This window comes from Ambystoma mexicanum, chromosome 13 (assembly GCF_040938575.1).
Source record: "Ambystoma mexicanum isolate Mex_15411 chromosome 13, UKY_AmexF1_1, whole genome shotgun sequence".
NCBI lineage: Eukaryota > Metazoa > Chordata > Amphibia > Caudata > Ambystomatidae > Ambystoma > Ambystoma mexicanum.
This window is the reverse complement of record NC_090938.1, coordinates 714,458,040-714,472,896: the sequence shown is the minus strand read 5'-3', so window position 1 is coordinate 714,472,896 and position 14,857 is coordinate 714,458,040. Positions and strand designations below refer to the sequence as shown.

Here is a 14,857-nt window from a genome sequence, read left to right as displayed (position 1 = left end):
CTCTAAGCCATACCTGTGACTTTGGTTTACTTACTGATTCACTCATAAGGGATCAGCTGGTTCGCTGCACTAGTAATGTCAAGATACAAGAAAGGCTATTGTCTAATGACCTTCCACTGGAATCAGCAGTAGAAATTGCATGAAGCATGGAGCAAACAAGCAAGTACATGTTGAACATGAGAGCAGATAAATTAGGAGGTGAGGTTGCAGCTGTCAGGAGTATGAGAAGACCCAACACCTTCAAGGAAGTGAAGTGTTTTAAATGTGGAAGCAATCGCCACATATCCTCGAGCTTGTTTTGTCCAGCGAGGAACATCAATTGCCTGAAGTGCAAGAAAAGAGGACACTTTGCGAGAGTATGCCAAGAATCAGGGCAGGTGAACCATGTGGAGGTTGGAATCCGCGAGCAGGAAGAGAATAATGCAACTCTTGCTCAAAGCAAGCACGTGTTGGAGGTGGCTGAGTTACATCCCAGGGGAAAAGGACCTACGGACGTGTTCCTGATTGAAGGCAGGGTCGTAACCATGAAGGTCGACAGCTGTTCACGGTGGACTCTCATATCAAAGGAAACGTTTGAAGGATGTGTGCAAGGAAAAGTTGAACAGCTTAGCGAACATACAATCATACAATTGAACCATATGCCTATGGTAATATTAAGATCAAATTATTAGGAAAGTTCGGGGCATCCATAAAATACAAGAGCCGGAGTTGTGATGCAGATGTCTACGTGACGAAAGAAGGATCTTCTCTTTTGGGATGGGCGGAACAAAGAAAACTTGGAATAAGAATACAAGCAAACGCGGACTATCCCATCTCTGTTGCAGAGGTGACGGATAGGTGGGAACGAGAATTTCCTGAAGTATTTACTGAAGACCTAGGCATGCTCAAGGGATTTCAACATGAAATCATTCTCAAAAGTGGGGCGATTCCAAAGGTACACAAAGTCAGGCCCATACCACATCACCTAAAAGAGAAAGTCAAACTGGAAATACAAAAACTATTGCAAGGTGGGATAATTGAGAGGATTGAAGCTTCCAAGTGGCTTTCGCCAGTGGTTGTGGCAGCAAAATCCAATGGTGAAATAAGGCTGTGTCTGGACTTGAGGGTCTTGAACAGAGGTATCTTGATTTATAAGCACCCGCTTCCTATTATTGCAAAAAATGTACCACATTTAATGGAGCCAGCATTTTTTCGGTGATAGACTTATCTCAGGCTTACCACCAAGTGCCTTTAGTGGAAGCAAGCCAACACTTGACGGCATTTATGACTCCGTTGGGAACATTTAAGTACTGCAGAATGCCGTTTGGATTGGCATCAGCGGCTGCTGTGTTTCAAAGAGTAATGGAGACTGTGTTAGAGGGAATTCAGAACATAGTTGTTTTTCAAGATGATATTTTGGTGTTTGCTTGCTCGGAGATAGAACATGATGTCATCCTCTCACAGGTGTTGAACAGGTTGAGTGTGGTGGGGTTGACTGTGCGAAGGAGCAAATGCAGTATCAGGGTGGGGAGTGTGGAGTTCTTTGGGCATGTGGTGGACAAGGATGGTATTAAGCCAAAGGTAGATTTGGTAAAAGCTATTGGAAATGCACCCCGACCAGAAAACAAGGACCAGGTAAGGTCCTTTCTTGGGTTAGCGGAGTACTATCACAAGCTTGTTAGGGATTTTGCAAGCATATCTACACCATTGAGGATCTTATTGGGGAAGGGTGTCAAATTTGGAATATAGAATGTGAGGAGGCATTTATGAAAATTAAAGAAGCAATACTCAATGCACCGTCAATTGGAAAATTCATGGCATATGACAAATGTGTTCTAGTGGTAGACGCCAGTGGCATTGGGTTGGGTGCGACCTTGGTACAGTATGACAAAAACAATGAAGAGAGAGTAAGTGCGTTTGCGTCACGCCCACTGAGAGGTGCAGAGAGTAACTGCTCTGTCATTGAATGAGAGACCCTAACAATGTTTTGGGCCATTCATCACTTTAAGTATTTCCTGTGGGGGAGGAAATGTGTGGTAAGATCTGATCATAAAACTATGGTACAACTGTTTGAGAGTGTCAGGTGGGCAATGGAATCCCCAAGGATCAGTAGGTGGGGTTTAGGGTTGCAGATGTATAATTCTGAAGTGAGCTACTTATCTGGTAAGAAGAATGTGGTGGCAGATTTTCTGTCCAGATTGCCCGTGGAAGGAGTGGAAGGACTTGTGAAGAGTGAAGATATAGATATAGAAGATATAGATGAAGGTATGGTAGCAGAAGTGGAGAATGTTGTAGGACGCGAAAGGTGGTTGCAAGAAAAACAAAAAGATGAGATTTTGAAATTGATCATACGATGATCAGTGAAGGGGTGTCCAGAAAAGAAAAACGTAGACAAAAAATTCCAGTTATGGTGGGAGATCAAAGAAGAGTTGTGTTTAGTGAAAGGGAAGTTGTGGAGAGGTCAGGTTTGCATACCACGGGAGGGGATCAGGGGTAAGTTGGTAGAGTCGGCTTATCAAGAACATCCCGGTGAAAGTGCGATGAAGAGAAAACTGAGAAATAGTAATTGATGGCCAGGAATAGATAAGGTTGCTGAAATGAAAGTAAAAGATTGCATGATGTGTCAATCTAGTGACAAGTGTAAGGTAGTACGGGAAACCCCTTTGATCCCCAATGTTATTCCAGATCAGCCCTGGACCAAGTTGGCAGTAGACATTATGGGTCCCAATGCAGGATTGGGCGAAGGATTCAAATATTTGTTGGTGTTAGTAGATTACCATTCCAAGTGGATAGAATGGAAAGCTGTGAGAGAGGTGGCGGCAAATGATTTGATTCAATTTCTAGAGAAGGTTTTCTTGAAGGAAGGAGTTCCTTCTGAGTTGGTATCAGATAATGGAGTACATTTTGTTTCAGAAAGGATGAGAGAATTTTTGGTGAGCTATGGTATTGGCCACACAAGAACAGCGCTATATCATCCAAGAGCGAATGGTTTGGTAGAAAGAGTGAATAGTTAGTTGAAGGGAGGAATTCAGATGGCATTACATATGGGGCAGCCATGGAGAGAAGTTTTGAAACATGTAACATGGAGCTATGTGATGACACTGCACTCGATAACGGGTGTCACTCCGTTTGTGTCTCTAAAGGGCAGAGAACCAGGAACCAAACTTTGCCCTCGGTGGTTAGGTTTGGCAAGAACAGTTGATGTGGATAGGAAGGAAATAATGAGGCTGATTGAGGAGGAGCAAGTTAAGAATAAAGAGCATTTTGATACCAGAAAGAATGTATGGGTGTGTGAATGGAGTGTTGGGGAGGAAGTGTTTATAAAGAATCCCAGGTTTGTGGAAAAGTGTACAGAGAGTAAATTTATTGGACCAAGGAGAATTGCTGCAGTCAGGAATGGAGTAGTTGTGCTTGAAGGAGGGGAAGTATGGTCAAAGGGTAGGTTGGCAAAAGTCACCAAGTTACAAGGGGTTTGCACAGATGATGAGTTGGTGGATGGAAATAAAACTCGTCAGAGTGTAGGAGATTATACAAGAAATGAGGAAGCTGGTACAAGTAATATAAGTGTTACTGCTAAAGGGAGAATCACTAAAATGTGTGGATGGAAGATTACGTGCATGGAGATCGATTTCATGACTAATTTCTTTCTCTGCTGTTTATAATTTATTACGATTAGAAAGTTTACTGTTTGATGTAATTTTTCTTCTTTCCATTTTAATTTTTAGGGAAGGGAGATATTTAGTGATGTTTACTGTATTTGTTTCTACTTAGAATGTTCTATTGTCCCTCTGCTCGCTGCCTCGCGTTCGTGTTCACTTTCGTAGCTTTGCGGGCGCATGACAGAGAGCAGACAGTTGGAGCTTGATGTTAACTGAGCTCTTCGAGCGGGCCTGGGATTAAAACTTGAAGTTGCACCTACCCTCGTTCCGCCGCCTCTTCTTTACAGGCATCTGTTTGGCGTGCACTACTCATTACCCAGGGGTCTGCAACCTGAGCCTCTCCAGATGTTTTGGACCTCAACCCCCATCATCCCTCACCATCGACCATTGATAATGGTGGATCTTGCAGATGAAAACCTCTGGAGAGCCAAAAGATGCAAACGCCTTCATGGGTTTTTCTGGCTCTGCAGATAGGTAAGAAGTCTGGCTGGCTAAGGTTTTTACCAGTAGGAAGAATCAGAGAATTCTGCCCTTCAATTCTGCTCCGCCACGAGAGTGAAATGACAAGAATTTTGCTCAAATGTCAACAGGGTGGGTGCAAGGCACCAACCTGCGCTGTGATTTGCTGGAATGGAGAATGTTCCGGATCACTCATTGGCTGAAACATGTGCTTGTCCTTACCAGCCGACATTTTCATTGGATGGTATTTTGTCCAAGCCGACTAGCTGATTGGCGGCAAAAGTGCTTTTTGTCAACCTAAACCACCACGAGTAACCACACGGTACTAAAACAGTTTTTTGGCTCACAGCAAAACCGACATAGCGTCGCAAAGGTAAGATGCTAACAACAGTTAATACACAGAGAGCGTGTGGGAACATATTTACAACTGGGCGTCTCTCCTCCAATCATTTCAGGCAAGTTTGATTCTAATTGGATCTCTTCTTGGGAGCCAGTGTAAGGATGTCCACGTTTTCTGAGACGTGGTCTCTTTTGCGGAGGTCACAAGCCAGCCACACCTCAGCGTTTTGTGCCCTCTGAATCTTTCTGGAATTTGCACTAGTGCAGACCGTGCTTGCCCTGGTGCAAAAATGCACTGAAAGAATACTTTTTTTGCACAGCGGCAATTTAGCCATGCAAGAATGAATGGCCAACTCTCACATCTGAATGCCACTGGTTTTGCTGGGGCCCGTGATTGCTATGTCCGCCCCACACTCAATGACGGCGTTCCTTGCTTAGTGTGTAGGTCACCGGCCCCCTCCAGTATTTGGCCCTCACACTTCTCCTCTGCGGCCTGGCCGCTCTCACCCGAGTCCGAGCCTTATAGATTCTGTGTGGAGGCGGCTCCCGCTCGTTTTCTCAGGAGATCTCCTTGACTCTCTGCTGTTCTTTGGTAAAGTAAATGGTTAGTCTAGACTGAAAGCTGAAAGTGGATTGGTTGTTATTAGGTTCCAGGAAGGGCCTCCCAGTACCAGCTGAGACTTCACCTTTGAGACACTTTCCTGATGCGAAAACATTGCTCGGGCTGCAATTATCCTACCATAAAGCACGTAAAATAGGCATCCAATGGGAGTCAAAGGGCGAGTGAGGTTTTTTTGGTGGATCTTCCTTTCCTATCACCAGTATTATGGGATGTGTGATGTCTCTTCCTTTGATTTCATAGGGTGTGTGATATCATATAGCGTCCAAGTGCCCCCATGTCACATAAGGTTTTTAGTTTCACACTTTGGGGGTGTAGTTCTGTTTTTTTACCTTAATAAGGTTCTGTTTTTTTACCATGGGCTGGCACCGGCCTATCTGAGTGCAAAAATCCAGCCAAACTGCCCTCCGAGACAATTGCGCTCCTTAGACCAGCGTCTCCTTCAGATCCCAAGGCTCAGAACGAAAACGTGGGGTGAGCGAAGGTTCTTTATTCATGGCCCTCGAATGTGGAACGAGCTTCCTTTGAATCTTCGATGCCTCGAATCTTTGATCATTTTTAGACAAAAACGGAAAACCCCTCTGTTTGCCTAGTGTAGATTCTATTGTTAGCTTGAACTCCGCAGCGCTGTTAGGAATTATGTTGGAGCAACTCTGGGCCAAGATGCATTCGTGCCTGGTCCCTCCCTGGGTATGCGCCTGCCGAACCTAGCATCCAAAGTTAAAAGCGAAGGCTAGCACGCGGTGTCATGCATGAAATGGGGCCATTTGGCAGCTATGAACTGTCTCTTCTGCTAAACCAACTATTTTGTCAAATCATACCACTGTGTCAGACAGCATGTTTGGATCAGATATAAAACAATACTTATTAATAACATTTAAAGAGCCAGAGGACTGTATCCAACGCTTCAGGTTTTTAAATCAAGCATCCAATAATCGCACGATGGTCATGACCACCCTGAAGGGGCCCATCTCCTTCTCAGAGACCAGATCGGATAGCCCTTGCTGGAGCACCGTGGGAGCAAAGCAGACCTCTCGGGTGTCCCGTGGCCATGCAGGGGAAGGCCATCCTGTCCTGTTTTTTCCTTTTGAATTCTGGGACTGGGCGTTTTGTCTTTCTCATTTGAAATTTAGGAAGACTACATGTCCCAGAATTCCAAGCAAAAACAGATCTGGATGGCCTCTTCACGCATGACCATGGGAAGCTTGAGCAATAGCATCAGAGAGAAGCAGCCAACCACAACACAAGGAGAGACACCAAAACCAAAACACCAAAAACATGGATACCCAACGAAATGAAGCATGTTAATGCAAACCACCATACACAGACATGAATCCAGCCACCCCAACATAACCCTTGCCATAACCCTTGCAAAGAAGCGCACAGACCACTCACCACTAACCCTACCAAAAGCTTTCCAAGAGCCTGCATACTCACACTCAACCACCAAACACAAAAACACATACATGCCTGTACCACAGCAGAAACCTGAAACCACCACTAACTGCACACACTCTACAACACCCAACTCAACCCAAAACACTACAGAACAATTACACTACAGACACACACACCAGCCCTTACACATTCATACTCCAAAACACTGCCAAACCATTACAAATTATAAGCAAATCCAGCGCACAGTGACTGTCTTTCTGACCTGTAGCTACCAACAGCACAGCAAAGCTCTCTTGCGCTTGCCCTCTCGATCCTACTAAGCAACAACCCTCCCGAGCCCTCCTTCCTTTTCAGAACCTCCAGAGCGCCTGGAGACCATGAAAATGGCAGCGGTGCTCGGTATCAATCACAATACCATGACATAACATAACCCTCTGGCTACGATTTATGATTCGAATGTTTTGGTTCCAGGCTAAGGGGACCAGATGGATCGGATCTATGTGATCATGACGACCTCCAGGATTCCGACGACCGAAAATGCAGACTTTTAAATAAAAAAAAATTCCAACCCCCTTTTCATTTTCACCACTTAGATATTCGGGGTAGTCCCCCCACAGCCTCCCATATTACTATTATATTCCATACCCCCACCACATGTATATGTAGTGTAAGGGGGTCAACAACAAAAAAGTTGGAATTTCAGGAGTCGGAATTCTGAGGGCGGCATTTTGGTGCATTTCCGATGGATCCAGGTAATTGCACCTCCGCTCCTGGGCTTTCCTACAAATCATTGGTTGTAAGGTCTTAATTTCCATTTTTCACAATTTAAGATAAGTAGAGGAATGGAAAAGTGGCACCGCGGGTGACATGTGGCCGCCTGGTAACCCCAGCTTGGCTTCCCGTGAAAGACTGGCCTATGGATCACATGGGTGCACTGATGATAGCTGGAAATGAGTAGGCTGGCAAGTGGCCCTCAAGTCACGGGAAACCCTGGGCTACAATTTACCAAACGGATACATTTTGGGAGCTGCAGTCTTCATGATCTAAAATGGCATTGAAGTGTCTTGCATTTATAATCTGAAAAGGCCCGGGGGTCCTCAGTATTTATTGAGGAGAGATGGGAGTTCTATGAAGATAAACACTGTACACAAGCAATGCAGCCACGAGCAGGGCAATCCCTTGTCAGTTTTTTTTTTTTTAAATAATGATGGTGAACAGTGAGCAGAACATGGTCCAGGTGGAGCAGGGAGAAGATACAAATAGGACCATGGGCTGTGTGCACCACAGACTGTGAATGGGCAGTTTATGATATTGGCATCTGTGTGCCACGCATGTTGAGCAATCGGGCAGAGGGTTGACGCTGCTGGTGATCTCCAGTGCCCCTTCCCTGGACATGTGGGTCTTTTAAAGAACAGTATTGAGGGCCTGTGTTGTGGCTGTACTCTTGATATCAGGGGGTGAGGAGTTCCAGTGCTGGGGTGCACGAAGGATGTAGTAGCAGGAGGCGGCTGGGGGGAGTGAGTTTGGCAAAGGTAGCAGGGTTTAAGACCATCAAGGTGCGGGTGAGGGAAGTAAGCCAGGTAAGAAGGCCTTTGACAAGAGACCAGTGCCACATGATCATTCGCAACGATGGAGGGCAGCGGTGGGAAAGGAATGAGGGCGGTTGCAGATGCAGTTCACAAAGAGAAGTTATGTATTTTGTTGAGGGGCTAAAAACAAGAGTAGAGAATATTGGGAAGGAGAAACGATCGTCCCAGGCCTCCAAGCGCTTTCGGATGAAACAGAGGCCTGTGAATGTGCAGTAGGGGCTATAGGAGGTTACAGGGGCAGGGAGGTGTCACTAGAGGCCATAGTGAGGGAAGGGGGTGCACGTTTATGCCCTAGTATACATGGGGAATCAAACAAGATCTTAGATAGTAGCAGCCATATTGAAATCGAGGCCTAGTGTTGTGATGAAGCCAGGACCGCAGGCCTGAGTCACACACAAGTGTAGGCATGTGGGAATAGGTTGTAGCTTGGGCACCGGTAAACTAGGCCGAACCTGCAAATATTGAAAGACCCTTCATTGTCTCATGTTGCCAACATTTCGCAACCCAGAAGGAATGCACCCTGCAAGGCCACGAGGGCGCGAAAGTTCACTGTGAAAAGCGATCCCACAAGAAGAAGGGTCCTAGCCTCTGACCTGTCCCAGCTCTAAGTGATAGCACCCGAAAGCCCCAGTCCCAAGACCCCCAGCATTCCAAGATACCAGTCAGTCCCAGACCCCCAACCATAAAACAGTTAGACCCTCAATCGATCAGAAAAGATGTGAAAACATGAATTAGTTGCCTTCACCATAGTTTATGTGATTTGTTTTGCGAGGTGCAGAGAGGGATAAAACAACATAGCTAAAACAAGGGTGGGTAGCTTTGGTCGAGCACCAACGTGTCTGGAATCGAGTTGTAGTTTCTTAGAAGCGATAGCCTCGAAGTATCCTCTTAGCTCATGTCTGCAGTACCAGGTGCAAATCAGGTTAGAGCTAGAGCCTGTATTGTTTTTCTTCACATCATTCCCAATCAGTGGTAGCTAAAAGCCCAATGGCGTGAAAGGAGGAACCCACGTAGAAGAAGATGGACAGAAAGGGCTGGGACCAATGATCTGGTATCCCGAATCGAGTGGGTAGCCTATGTATAGGGTCTCGACCAACCAGCCATGCGGGTTTGCACTTTATGTCATTTACGTCACTTGACGCTGTATGCCTTCATAAAGTGTTGTTCGTACAGATTTTTCCAGAACGTTCCATGGCAGCAGAGTTCTTGGCTGGCGCATTTCTATTTTTGTGGGAATAAAACCTTGTTTTCCTTGCAAGAGGTGTGCTGGGCTTTTTTCCATAGTGGGTTGTATTTTTTCGGGTGTAAGCATTGAGAGGCTTCTCTACAAGAGTATGGCCCAAGAGGAGTCTAGAACGGGGATCAAGATGGCTGAGGATGAGGTTTTAGTCGCGTCGCAGGTGAGGTGGGGACGGATATGCGGGTATACAGTAGGTTTAGCCTGGCAGCCGTGGCAGTGGACTGATAAATACTTAGTTACCTGTCAAAGGGGATGGTAAGGTTCCCCAAGACTTGCATGATGGAGTTGGGAGGCCTGGGGGAGGTGGATGGATAATGGGGGCGAGAGAAGAGATGAGCATTGGGAGCTGGGGGGGAAGAGGGCTCTGCTCTCGAAGGAGTAGGGCATTAGCTACTGAAGTGCCACCGGGAACGGATGGCAGAGAGCCAGGAGGATAGTTCAGGTGTGAGGAATGGCAAAGAGAAGAAGATTCAGCTGGTGAAAGAGAAGGAGTAGAGGGGAAAGCCGAAGGAAGCGACTAGTCTACCTAGAGAGGAGGTGTAAAGTGGCTAGTGGGTGTAGACCGAGTGTGAGGGGGGGGCCAGTGTTAGATATGATGGGGAAAGCCCAGCCTAGTGCATGGGAAGGATGCATTCTTGGACGGAGTCCGAGATCTCCCGTTTAGAGAGGATGCATACAGGAGAGGGGGGACTGACAGTGTCAAAGGCAGCAGGGGGCACGGGACTGAGAATGAGAATTGGGTGAGCCGTAGGGATGTAGTTGGAGGAATGTAGGGATAGGAGGGCCGTCAGAGTAGCTCTTACTATGTAATTACATTTTAAAGGAGAGGTGAAAGGCAAAGTCTTTGGCTGAGCGAGAGGAGGTGATGGAGCGTGGTTGGAGGGAGGAGCAAGACACTAGTGTGGCCATCTTTACGATTTAGCGTGGCCATTCCTGTGCTCTAGCGCAGCCATTCGTGTGCTCTAGCGTAGCCATCTGTGCTCTTTAGCATGGCCATTTGTGCGCCCTAGCACGACCATCCGCACACCCTAGTGTGGGCATTTAGGCACCCTAGCGTGACCATTTGTGCACCCCAACGCGGCCCTCCGCATGCCCTAGTGTGGCCATCCATGCGCCCTAGTGTGGCCATCTGTGTGCTCTAGCATGGCCATGCGTGCGCTCTAGTGTGGCCATCTGTGCGCCCTAGTGTGGCCATCTGTGTGCTCTAGCATGGCCATCCATGCTCTCTCTAGCATGGCCATTCATGCGCCCTAGCGCGACCATCTGTGTGCCCTAGTGTGACCATCCGTGCGCCCTAGTGTGGCCATCCATGCACCCTAGTGTGGCCATCCATGCGCCCTAGTGGCCATCTGTGTACTCTAGCGTGGCCATCCGTGCTCTCTCTAGCGCGGCCATCCGTGCGCTCTAGTGTGGCCATCTGTGCTCTTTAGCGTGGCCATTCGTGCGCCCTAGTGCGATCATTCATGTGCCCTAGCACGAGCTTCAATGCGCCCTAGTGTGGCCATCCATGCGCCCTAGTGTGGCCATCTGTGTGCTCTAGCGTGGTCATCCGTGCTTCCTAGTGTGGCTATTCGTGTGCACTAGCGTGACCATTCGTGGGCCCTAGTGCGACCATCCGTGTGCCCTAGCATGGCCATCTGTGCACTCTAGCGTGGCCATCCGTGCTCTCTAATGTGGCCATTCATGCGCCCTAGCGCGACTATCAGTGCGCCCTAGTGTGGCCATCCGTGAGCCCTAGTGTGGCCACCTCTGTGCTCTAGCATGGCCATGCGTGCGCCCTAGCGTGACCATCTGTGCGCCCTAGTGTGGCCATCCACGCACCCTAGTGTGGCCATCCATGCACCCTAGTGTGGCCATCCGTGTGCCCTAGTGTGGCCATATGCACACTCTAGCGTGGCCATCCGTGCTCTCTCTAGTGTGGCCATTCGTGCGCCCTAGTGTGGCCATCCACGCACCCTAGTGTGGCCATCTGTGCGCCCTAGTGTGGCCATTCGTGTGCCCTAGTGTGGCCATCTGTGCACTCTAGCGTTGCCTCCATGCTCTCTCTAGCGCGGCCATTTGTGTGCCCTAGCGTGTCCATCTGTGCACCCTAGTGTGGCCATCCACGCACCCTAGTGTGGCCATCCGTGTGACACTACTATGGCCATCCGCACACCCTATTGTGGCCATCTGTGCGCTCTAGCGCAGCCATCCGTGCGCTTTAGCATGGCCATCCGTGCTCTGTCTAGCGCAGCCATCCGTGTGCTCTAGCGTGGCCATCTGTGCGCCCTAGTGTGGCCATCCACGCACCCTAGTGTGGCCACCCACGCACCCTAGTGTGGCCACCCACGCACCCTAATGTGGCCATCCGTGTGCCCTAGTGTGGCCAAATGTGCACTCTAGCGTGGCCATCGTGCTCCCTCTAGGGCGGCCATCCGTGCTCCCTCTAGCGCGGCCATCTGCGCGTCCTAGCGTGGCCATCTACGCGCTCTAGCGTGGCCATCCGTGCGCCCTAGCGCGGCCAACTGCGCGCCCTAGCGTGGCCATCTGCGCGCTCTAGCGTGGCCATCCGTGCGCCCTGGTGTGGCCATCCGTGCTCCCTAGTGTGGCCATCCGTGCGCCCTAGTCTGGCCATCCGTGAACCTATTCGTGCGCCCTGGCGTGGCCATCCGTGCGCTCTAATGTGATCTTCATTGGAGCTGATGTGTTCAGGGCCGATGACATACTGAGCCAAAGGCAACAGTTGTACTACATTTAAGCGCGACATGGGACACGAGCTAGTCTTGAACCTCGGGCTCTCGAGATGTGGCCTCCATAGCTTCATGGCCACACGAGGACACCTGAACAGAATAGTTAGAAAGGCAAACGCCCCAGTGAAGCACATCTGCCGAGAGAGTGTGAGGGTCACCCTCACCCTGGTATAGTGCCAGGATGTATGGCGCTTCCAACGGTGTCATCTTGACTTCTCCCCCTCCTCCCTTTCTTCGAATATGCATGTCAACATTTTCCATTCAGGAGACTCAAATGCACTCTTGGTTTTAAGTTTGCACATTACAAGCCCAGGACTCCACGTTCCAGAATGCAACGTTTAAACCAGGACTGGACTAGCATCTCCCAAATGGGACGGGGCACGTTGCAATGTACCGCTGCAGAGCTCCCAACTCGTCACGAGTTAATAGTCAAAAACGAAGGGACATCTGTTTTTTTTCTTTTTTGTATTCTTTTATTTGTAGTCCTTTTTTATAATAACGTTTCAGAAAGGGCGCCGGCCATGATAGCTCAGCAAGTTGAGCACTTGCTGCTGTGATCTCTGTGGAACCTGCAAACAAAATACCATTTCTCGAGCGCAGACTCAATTCTCCATCCTTAACAGTTGACAGGTTGAGCTGGGTAACACTGCAGCTCGTTATTACAGCGCATAGAAGAGAGTGGGATCGCTCCCGAAGCTCTGTATTAAATCGTGAACATTTGAAAACTACCAGCACCACTGCTCAGTAAGGGGTCGGGGAAGGGGGGAGAGGGGGCGTATTTATTCCCGACTTGAAACTACTCGCCATTGTTGGCCATCAATAAGAGTGAACGGCAGGGTTGTCAGGGGACCTCCAGGCCGCTTGGACATCAAGTACCCAGTCCTGGGCATTTCCTCTGACAAATACCTGTGATCTGGTAACTTATCCCAAATGAAGTCAGTGAAGACTACAGCTCCCATAATGCATTAGGGTGTAACACAATTGCCGAGGCTGATCAATGGATATCAAAGTATCCTGGCTCATATGATAACAGTAGGAAGGCTAGCCTACGTCACTCCTAGATATGAAAGGTTGGCATGTATATAGTGCTGAAAAGTAGAACTCACCACATAGTAGGATCAAGCAGACAGTAACATTCATCCTGCGGGGTGGGGTCAGGGCTGCCCCGCAGCACCCGATGGTCCAGCACAGTCCACTAGTGTAGGCTGCAACAATGCCGCCTTCAGCACAATGCCCTCTGCATTCTCCAATAGTGCCCCTATTCCGGCTTCCAGCAGGGTGCCCTCCTTTCTCTACTTGACATGCCAGAGAAGCATCGAGTCTCATGGTGGCCCAGCCCAGAATCCTGCGGCCTGCCCCAGTACAGCCTCCTCGCCTGCACCCTGTCCCAATGCAACCTCTCGTGCAGCCTGTCCCAGTGCAACTTCCTCTCCTGCGGCCTGTCCCAGTGCAGCCTCCTCTTCTGCAGCCTGCCCCAGTGCAGCCTCTCATGCAGCCTGTCCTAGTGCAACTTCCTCTCCTGCGGCCTGTCCCAGTGCAACTTCTTCTTCTGCAGCCTGCCCCAGTGCAGCCTCCTCTCCTGCGGCCTGCGCCAGTGCAGCCTCCTCTCCTGCAGCCTGTCCCAGTGCAGCCTCTCGTGAAGCCTATCCCAGTGCAGCCTCCTCTCCTGCAGCCTGTCCTGCTGCAGCCTCCTCTCCTGCAGCCTGTCCCAGTGAGCCTCTAGTGAAGTCTCCCCCGGTGAAGCCTCCTCTCCTGCAGCCGGTCCCAGTGCAGCCTCCTCTCCTGCAGCCGGTCCCAGTGCAGCCTCCTCTCCTGCAGCCTGTCCCAATGCAGCCTCCTCTCCTGCAGCCGGTCCCAGTGCAGCCTCCTCTCCTGCAGCCTGCCCCAGTGCAACCTCCTCTCCTGCAGCCTGCCCCAGTGCTACCTGACACTACAGCAAACCCGGCCCGCTGCACCTCCTGGCGCCTGCCTCTGTACACTTCACTTCTGCCTCCAGCAGCTTGGCTCGGCTCTCCACTCCACTAATCCTCTCACCTGGGCGGGGGCACCCTGGGCAAAGCTGCTCCCTCCCTCTCCAGAATCACTGAGCAACACTCCCCACCCTGACGCAGGCACTCACAGGGCCACGCCAGGGAGACTTCTCAGTCACCTTTCCTAGCTGGGACATCCCACAGCTGCGCCTCCCCAAACACACCGACATGCTTACCTCATTCATACCCCTCCCCCACCCCCCCAACCAAACCTCCAGGAGATTCCCTGAATAAAGAGGCAAGACCAGTTTTCAAGGTGGAAATCACAATGCCACAGCACGCTTTATTTGCACAAAGTCCAGGAGTTATTGTTAGGCAGAATCCTGTGCAGTGCCCTTAGGGACCACTACACACAATTAAGACTACAGTTGGCAATACAAGTTTTACCTTTGGTACAAGCCTGTACTATTATGTCATAGTGGTAGCAGTGGCAGAGCAGCCAGGCTTATCTCAAGAGTATACGAGCAGTAGCAGAGATTACACAAAGGGACCACAATTACTGTGACTCAAGCAAACACTGACTCAAGGTTTCAGTTAAAAAATATAAGTACATTTATTTTTAAACCGTTTGTTATAAACACAACACTTCTATTAATTCAAAACCACACGTAAAATACACTACAACCAACCAATTCTCTTTGTACGGTATGACTTCAAGGTAAGTACCCTATGTTTTAACGGACCGGTGTTGTGAAACAAAAGACGTTACCGGGAATACATATGCGATCACTTTTTGACAGTAATGACAATTCGGTCTTACTAAAGATACGCATATCTGCGGCAAGAAATGTGTCCAGGGCAAAAACACACTTAGCA

At 49.2% G+C, this 14,857-nt stretch overlaps 1 protein-coding gene across 1 annotated transcript in view; it reads right to left on the bottom strand.

Annotated features, from left to right (window-relative positions):
- The window catches only part of LOC138521775 (mucin-2-like), a 128,895-nt gene extending 114,795 nt beyond the window's left edge, over nucleotides 1-14,100 (bottom strand). Inside the window, exon 1 of the mRNA XM_069634851.1 lies at nucleotides 13,118-14,100. Within this exon, the coding sequence (XP_069490952.1) occupies nucleotides 13,118-13,502 (385 nt within the window). The 5' untranslated portion in view covers nucleotides 13,503-14,100. The remainder of the gene's footprint in view (nucleotides 1-13,117) is intronic.
- Nucleotides 14,101-14,857: the final 757 nt, after the last annotated feature.